Source organism: Bombus huntii, chromosome 3 (assembly GCF_024542735.1).
Source record: "Bombus huntii isolate Logan2020A chromosome 3, iyBomHunt1.1, whole genome shotgun sequence".
NCBI classification, from domain to species: Eukaryota; Metazoa; Arthropoda; class Insecta; order Hymenoptera; family Apidae; genus Bombus; species Bombus huntii.
The window spans coordinates 1078975-1088180 of NC_066240.1; the positions used below are offsets into that span (position 1 = coordinate 1078975).

Sequence of the window (9206 nt, forward strand, 5' to 3'; positions counted from 1 at the left end):
TGATAATATCATGTATTTATATGATGTATGACGTATACATGTTGTTAAAAAATTCCTATTATCTCTGTTTAATTAATTCGAATAATAATCAAATGATCTTAGATATAAAATACTAGTTATATTATTTTGTCTTCAGACTTGAATCTGTTCATTATGTACATTTCGTAAACAATATAATTTCCACAGCACGCCTATAAATAACCAAATTAAATACTATTTTAAAGCAAATGATTTCTATCTAAGTATAATTATTTTAAATAAATATTTAAGTAAGAAGAAACAAATGAATCACATTTTACTCATTTCTTCTCATAAAGGAATCAATTTTTTAATTGTTTTAGCTTGATCTTCAAGATTTCTTATTAAAGTGCCTTATCAATGATGAAAGAAAACGTTGGTCAGCCGAACAACTATTACAACATTCGTTTATAAAGGCGCCTTTAACCCATGCATTATCGCCCCCAAAAATACCACGGAGAGATGAACAAGAGAATCATGAACCAGAAGAACCAGATACAGATATTAGACAATATGTACCTCCATTAGGAGGTCAATTAAGAATTACGAATGAATTCGAAATTCTTGAATGGCTTGGTAGAGGTGCTTTCGGCGATGTTCTAAAAGTGAAAAATAAATTAGATGGTGGAATTTATGCTATTAAAAGGATAGAATTGAACCCAAAAAATAAACAACTTCACAAAAAAATTACCAGAGAGGTGAAATTGTTATCTCGGATGAATCATGAAAATGTAGTACGATATTACAATTCATGGATAGAAAGTGCTATAATAACTGATGCAGTAGAAGAACGTGCATCCATGACATTTTCTGAAAAAAAGAGTCCAGAGCTGCTTAATGTAATTGTTATATCTATATTATTTTATTACTTAATTTTTTTAATTTGAGGATTCCTAGATATTCGAATATGAAATTTAATCGTTAAAATTTTATTTTATTTTTTACTTGTTTTCCTAAACATTGCGATAGTCTGTATTTGTTTCATTTTTGAATAGTAATATAATATTTAAGATTTTAACTTAAGATTTTTAGTAACTAATTTTTAGTAACTAATTTCTTAACTTGTAGTGTGTTACATACCATGTAATGATTTATAGGAAACTACTTTTATATATATAAAAGTACTACTTTTATATAAATATTAGATTGTCCCAAAAGTTTCTTTCGTTTTATAAGGAAATAATTCGGTTATTCTATTCTAACAAAATGGATCACACATAATTTAATAAAATAAATATTTTATAAAACAAAAAATGTTGTGCATTTATTATTTCCTTATAAAACAAAAGAAACGTTTGGGACAACCTAATAATTAATTTTGATATCAGATGCGATTGTTGATTAGTCATGATAATTTCGTGAATAATTTTTCCTTTAATCTGTAATTATCTTTTAGCATTTAATAACGGATGATATTGAAAAATTAGCACCACCAATACCAATACACGAGGTTGAATGGAATGTTTCATACAGATCTCGAACAAATACAACACTTCCAGCTGACAGCGATGAGGATAACAGTGATGCGTCCAGTGACACTGACAGTGATGAAGATTGTGCGTTTTTGTAAGAGATTCATTTTTGAAATGATGATTTGTAGGTGACATATCTTTATATTACAAAAATACTTTCTCATAAAAATAAATCATGAATTTGGAAATATATAAAGATTAAAATTACATACATTTTATTCTAAAACAAAAATATTAGTGACAGAGTTGTTTACATTCAAGAAACAGATTCTTTTTTGAATAGATATATAAATAGGTGCGAAATTTACGTATTAAATGTTAAAAATCTAAAATTAACAAACAAATTAACAATTAATTTCCATTCAATTATACATTCCAGAATTTAGAAAGCATACAATAATTTATTACTTTATATAATTAATTCATTGGAATAAAAAAAATGAAAAAATTATGTGTAATTGAATATACCTTAAAGCATAGAATAAGATGTATAATTTTTGTCCATAGGAACTTAAAAATTAAGCATATCGAAGTATATATTCACAACATATATACATATACAGGGTGGTTGGTAACTGGTGATACAAGCGGAAAGGGGGTGATTCTACGCGAAAAAAGAAGTCGAAAATATAGAATAAAAATTTTTCGTTTGAGGTTTTGTTTCCGAGAAAATCGACTTTGAATTTTCGCTCGGTACGCGTGCACTTTATCGCGTCTCGTTATAACGGATCTCACTGTAGATCATTGTCTCGATGGAAAAATTAGAAAAAAAAATTTTTTGTTCTATCTTAAATTTTTTTTGTTCTAGAATCACCCCCTTTCCGCTTGTACCACCAGTTACCAACCACCCTGTATAATTTATATTAATTGAACCTTATGTTGTTACGAGTAATTTGTAACAAATTTTCCAGAATGCAGAATCTTCTAAGAATGGATTCTTCTGATAGCATAGAATTTGTAGGAGATACAAATTATGAAGCATCTGCATCAAATATAAAAAGTGATGAAAATGGGGATATGAATGAATCAAAAGAAACAGTCAGAGAAATTCCATTTATGTATATTCAAATGGAATTCTGTGAAAAGAGTACTCTTCGGACAGCAATTGATAATGGAGTTTATGAAGATCAAGAAAGAGTGTGGAGATTATTTCGAGAAATTGTGGAAGGTCTAGCACATATTCATCAACAAGGAATGATACATAGAGATCTAAAACCAGTAAATATATTTTTGGATAGTAATGACCATGTAAAGATCGGAGATTTTGGTTTAGCAACTACAAATATACTTTCATCCTTTGTACAAACAATGGAAACTGATAAAGAATCTCAAGGTTTTGAAAAGGGTAAATATCTTCACAGCGACGATTAATCTTCTTTATGTACTATTCTTCTATAGGTATTTTCACGTATATACAAGGTGTTTGGCTACAAGTGTAAAAATATTTAAGGGGCGATCCTTGAAGCTAAAATAAGATGAAAATCAAAAATAAAAGAATTGCGTTTCCGGCTTTGCTTTTTAGAGTAGGCAGGTATAATGTTTAATCTACGATGTTCCTTTCAAAACGTCCGCAGCGTGGTTTACACGGTTTACAAATGTCACAATCCTCTTCTCTACGACTTGTACGAGGTAAGCTGCCGCCCATGTATCGTTCGATTTGAGCATCTTTGTGCACTTCGCTGCTTAGGCTGATCTACTTTATCTTTGTGTAAGGATATTTCGGCTAATTTTTAATTGTTAATAACTAAAAACAAAGCCTAAAACGTAATTTTTTTCATTCTTGATTTTCATCTTATTTTAGCTTTAAGAATCATCCCTTAAATTTTTTACACCTGTAGTCAAATACTCTATATATAATGTATTATGTAATATATTTCAGGGATTAGTTTTGGCACAGAAGATGTTGGATCTCTCACAGGACAAGTAGGCACAGCACTTTATGTAGCTCCAGAACTTACAACAAAAGCAGCAAAAGCTATTTACAATCAAAAAGTTGATATTTATAGTCTTGGAATAATATTGTTTGAAATGTGTTACAAACCTCTAACTACAGGAATGGAACGAATTAAAGTTTTGCTTAATTTACGATCGAAAGAAATTATACTTCCATCAGAAATACAACAAGCTGATATGTCACGACAAATTCATATTTTACGGCATGTAGTACATGAATATAAAATGAATTAATTTAAAATACGTGTTAATTAATTCTCGATTATTACAGGTGGTTATTAAATCATGATCCTAGTCAACGGCCTACTGCTCAAGAACTCCTTTCTTCGGAATATTTGCCTCCTGCACGACTTGAAGAGACGGAATTGCAAGAAATGATCCGGCGCACTCTTTCAAATAATCAAAGCAAAGCATATAAATATTTGATTTCATGCTGTTTTACGCAGGAAGTTAGTCCTGCAGACGATATTACTTACGATATGAATTTACCTAGTAGGGGACATATTAACTTTATTGCTTGGAGAAAACATCAAGAAGGAGTTAAAAGCAAAGTAATCGAGATTTTTCAAAGACATGGTGGTGTTTACTTAGGAACTCCTCTATTGATACCAAAATCGCATCAATTCTGTAGCTTTTCAACTTCCAGTGTAAAATTAATGACTCGTAATGGAAACATTGTTTGTATCCCTCATGATTTACGCGCTGCGTTTGCAAGATACATAGTATGGAATAATGTACCACATATTAGAAGATATGCAATTGAAAGAGTCTTTAGAGAAAAAAAGGTATGATTTTACTAAACAGTTTATATCATCATAAAATTACTCTATTAATACGAGATGTTTATTTCTTATTGTATTCTAAAAGCAATTAAGGAATAAACCATTGATTTTTTTAAGTACTTAAATATTATATAAGTTAGCAAAGTTTCTATATTTCATATTATTTTTAGGTATTGGGCTTTCATCCTAGAGAACTTTACGAATGCGCATTTGATATAATAAATCCTACTCCTGATAATCTTCTAATGGAAGGTGAATTAATATACATTGTCTGGGAAATCATCAATGAATTACCTCCATTGCAAGAACGAAATTTTACTATTCGTTTGAACCACACCTCTTTACTACAAGCTGTATTAATGTATTGTGGAGTAGATAAAGAAAAATATCAAGATATTTATTCAATCCTTCGAGATGCACGTGATGGAAAATTTACAAAGTTTCAAATACAGACGCATTTAATAAGTTTATGTTTGACTGATCAGGCTATGGAGACATTATTCAATTTGTTTGAAACGGAAAGTTCTGTTGCTAAAATTCATAGTGTTTTAAAAACAATTACACGAAGAAAAGGAGATGCTGCTGCTTTAGCTAGAGAAGGACTGAAGGAAATTGAGATAGTTATGGAAAATATTGAAACACTTGGAGTAAAGGTAAAAATTGCACTATATTAATAAAATCATATTTAAAATATAACTAAAACAATTATTTGTGATTAAAGAAGTTTCTTTTGTTACATATATCATCCTATAATTTTTATTCTAAAGGTAAACATACAAATATTATATAAAGGTGTAATAAAATTTGAATTCTTTCTCTTTTTTAACAGTGGCCTGTACTGGTTGTACCTCTTCTAGTGCACAATATAAATCAACATAGTGGTATAATTTATCAAATTACCTACGAAGTTAAGCGGCGTAAAAAGAAAGGTGGAGAAGAAGTAATAGCAGCAGGAGGTCGTTATGATAAAATGCTTTCTTCTTTTAAAAAAATTCTTGAACGTACAGGAATGGCCAGTAAAGAAATTAAACAATATGGCGCAGGAATTAGTATCTCACTAGAAAAACTTGTTTCTGCAGTCTCGGAAACTTCAGAATCTTTAGAATGCAGATACGGTATCGACGTTGCCATTTCTTGTATGGGCAATCATCATCGAGAAAAGGAGATGATCGATCTCCTAAAAGAATTATGGAGTCTTGGACTCAAAGTTACAATTTTAGATCTGGTTTCCCTTGAAGAAATCCTTGAATATTGTCGAGAAAACTCTATCAGTCACGTTATTCTTTTAAAAACCGGAGAAAAAGGGAACATAAGAATTCAAAGTTGGGAACGTGACAGGTATCAAGAAAAAAGAATGAGTAATCAAGAAGTTGGAGAATTTTTTCAAAGATTAGATAATTCGATACCTGTTCTAAATAGATCTGAAAGCAAAACAGTAACAAATGATTGTTTTTTGAGTAATAACAATCCAGTTAATGTCAATATTAATTTTATTTTATCCGAAAGAGACAAACTTTCTGGTAGTTCTAGAAGAAGTCTAAAAAATTCTATGGTTGCACAGATGTCTACATATTTCCAGAGGATTTCACATAAAATTCCAATTGAAATATTTGCGTTATTTTTAGAAATGAGTGTTATAAGAACAATAATAAGTTTCTTAGAAATTGATGAAGAAGACCAAGATTTTCTAAAAAGTATACAAATTATCATAGACAAGTAAGTTGTTGTTATTATTTATTACTTATTTATTTATAAAATCATATCAAAAAATGAAATTTAAAAAATTAATGATCCTTAATTTGGTCAAATTTCATTTGAATGCTATAAATTAAATTCTGTTTCTGTATCTGTATATAAGAAAACGATATTATGTATAATAGAATAGAATTTCTGAATTGCATTTATTATAGCACAAATTTATAATAATATTTTTAACCCTTTGCCGTTGGATATCGCTATAGTAGCGTTATTTAAAATCTGTCTTTAAAGTCGGATGGCGTCACTATGGCGATATAATCTTTTTCTATGAAGAAAAGGTAACATAGGTATATTGAAGAGATATTGTAAATATTTATTATTTTTTACCATCTCTTTTTAAATATTTCTAAGAAATCTTGCAATTTAGTTTTTAAAAATAATTTCATTTGAATATCCAGTACATTTTTGTATTAAAGAAACAATTTGTAATCAATCTTGTGTACTAAGGAAGGTAATTCAAGATATTCTCTGATATTCTATGTGCAAGATTACAATATTTGATGTTAAGTGTATTTTATCAGTATAATCCTATTCCTAAAATGATTCCTAAAAATGACAAAGAAGTATAATAATGATTTTCATACTATTGAAAGTGATGGTGGCTTTGAATTTGAAATGTATGATCAAAATATGAATATTTCTAATGTAAATAATGATAGTGAAACTAGTGACAGTAATATAATTTCTGCCAAACAATGAAAGATAATAAAGGCTGAAAGTTATGATGAGGATGGTGAAAATAATAAAGAGGAGCATGCAGAAAAAATAGAAGATTTTGGTGAAAGTAATGGAGAATATTACAGAATATTAAGACAATTTGCCATTTACTTTTGATTTTAAAACTTCTCCATGAACAGTAAAAGCACAGGTACCACAGAGTATAAAAAATTATTGGATTTTTTAAAGTATATTTTATTAATATATTAATAAAGAATATAGTACAAGAGATAAATGAGTATGCAAAAAGGAAGATAAGTGAAAAGCAACTGTCCAAAAACTCAATTTGGTATTCGTGGGTGGATGGAACATGAAAAATTTATAACTTATGTTGGTGTAATCTTAATATGGAAACAGTGCCATTTGCATTCTCTCAAATTCTCTCAAATTTTTTAGACATTACATCTATACATCAATCTTTCACAAGGCAAAAATTTGAAAATCTCTACTTAAAAGGTAGACAATTTTCTACAATATATCAACACAAATTTTGCAGAACATACCTGGTAAAGGTATTTGTGTACATGAATCTGTAGTAAAATTTAAAGAGAAAATAACCTTTGTAACATACAATCCAAACAAACATACTAAATGGAATATTGATAAAAATTTACGTATTAACGGATGTGGAGATTGGTTATGTTCATTCAATCTTACCCTATTATAATAGTTTGTTAATTAAGAAGCCGCTCAAACTAGGACTTACGATTAATTCTCGAATTACATTGACGTTAGTTAAAAAAATACTGATTAACATTCCAAATGTTGAAAGTTATTTAATAGAAGCTACTTTACAAGTATGCCACTTACTGATGAGCTGAAATTAAAAATTCATTTAACTGATACTATAATGAGAAATGGAAAATATTTTCCAGCTGCTATTAAAGAACTTAAATTTTTGGGAAAGTCTACTGTGGCATATAAGAGAAATAATACATTACTCTGCGCGAAAGCGCAAACGAGTTGTAACTTTTCTTATTACCTATGATGAAGCAAGAAAACAATCCATTAAAAGAAACATATGTTGTGATGATACAGTAGGTATAACAAGGCCTATTATCGCTATAAATTATATGAAAAAAATACGAGCAATAGATCGCGCTGACCAATATGCACCAACTTACTGTTTCCTCAAGAAATCGTTATTTTGGGAAGGATATGGAAATGTACATTATCAAATTGTATGTAATATATAAAGCCATAAAATAAAATAACCATGAAAAATCGCTAACACGTACAAAATCTATAGAACTACTAATTGCAAATTAGTGGAATTGTTAGAAATACAATTAGTAGAAAATCTTTGGCAAGGCCGTTCATCTAGAACGCAACCTTCAATCTGATATGCAGAAATTAAATTAAATAATACACTCCATATACTTCATTCAGGAAGTAAACAAGATTGTGCAGTAAGTTCGATCAGAAGAGTCCTAGGAGGAAGATGAGAAACATGTACCTATTGCAGTACTTATACTCGGAAACTCCATATCGGTGATTGTTTTAACAAATATCACTGATTAACTTCTCTGATTTAACAAATATTACTTTACAAAATTAAAATTTTTTAATTTTTGTACACTATAAGTAATATACAATAAAATATATTTGTCCCAAAATAATTTTTTTATGTCAAAAGTGACATTAAATATAAACTTCAATTAATTGATATCACCAGAAAAATATGCCGACTGCAAAGGGTTAATACCTATTTAAAACTAATTTACAGATTTTTGTTAACGAAAATTTTTGTCTACTCTTTTAGACATCCAAGACATAAAAAGTACATAAAGGAGATATGTGAAGAAATGCAAGAAGTAAGGAAAGAGAAACAAAGACCTGTATTAATACTATATAGTTTAATCAATAATCAATATATGACTCTCTTATAAACTAAATTTTTCTACACAAAACATGAACATATGAACATGAAATGTCATAGACGGAGAAATTTGTAACTAAAGTTACAAACTGATTTTTAATAAAATAAATCATTCTTTTTTACATTCATTCATTTTTCTGAAATTTTTTATTTCTGTAGACCTTTCTTTGTCTTCCTTTCAATAAAGCTGCAATGAAAGAAAGTAAGATAAATATAAATATTTTAAATACATACGAATATGATTGATTGTTTATATCTTCAATTTTATATGTTATTATAATTATACAATATAATTAAAAATATTTTCATTTTAATTACTGAAAAAATTGAAATAGAGGAAGGTGTTATAAAAAAATATTTGAGAATAAACTTGTTTATAATTCATTCTATGATAACCAACTTTCTTCTCCATTTTTATTATTACAAAAATTATTAAAAATTTTCCATTCATTGTAAGTAAGTATATATGTACATGTATACTTACATATTATACAGACATGAGTAAAGCTCTGTATAATATGTATAAGCATATCTTTTCGCGGAAATTATAGGTTATGCTCTAGAACAATATAATACGTAATATTACATGTAATAAGCGTAACAAAAAATTTACGAAATATTTTAATA

At 28.3% G+C, this 9206-nt stretch overlaps 1 protein-coding gene and 1 long non-coding RNA gene across 5 annotated transcripts in view; one reads left to right on the forward strand and one right to left on the reverse strand.

Moving 5' to 3' along the window:
• Nucleotides 1-8707, forward strand: part of LOC126864198 (eIF-2-alpha kinase GCN2) — a 30332-nt gene extending 21625 nt beyond the window's left edge. For all 4 annotated transcript variants that reach the window (XM_050615259.1, XM_050615260.1, XM_050615261.1 and 1 more), the window contains 8 exons: nucleotides 342-857; nucleotides 1415-1584; nucleotides 2402-2835; nucleotides 3370-3646; nucleotides 3715-4228; nucleotides 4396-4878; nucleotides 5055-5941; nucleotides 8463-8707. In XM_050615259.1, the coding sequence (XP_050471216.1) occupies nucleotides 342-857; nucleotides 1415-1584; nucleotides 2402-2835; nucleotides 3370-3646; nucleotides 3715-4228; nucleotides 4396-4878; nucleotides 5055-5941; nucleotides 8463-8589 (3408 nt within the window). In that variant the 3' untranslated portion in view covers nucleotides 8590-8707. The remainder of the gene's footprint in view (nucleotides 1-341; nucleotides 858-1414; nucleotides 1585-2401; nucleotides 2836-3369; nucleotides 3647-3714; nucleotides 4229-4395; nucleotides 4879-5054; nucleotides 5942-8462) is intronic.
• Nucleotides 8540-9202, reverse strand: LOC126864201 (uncharacterized). The gene is made up of 2 exons (XR_007689096.1): nucleotides 9064-9202; nucleotides 8540-8766 (listed from the first exon to the last, which is right to left on the reverse strand). It is a non-coding gene; the product is annotated as an uncharacterized LOC126864201 (long non-coding RNA).
• Nucleotides 9203-9206: the final 4 nt, after the last annotated feature.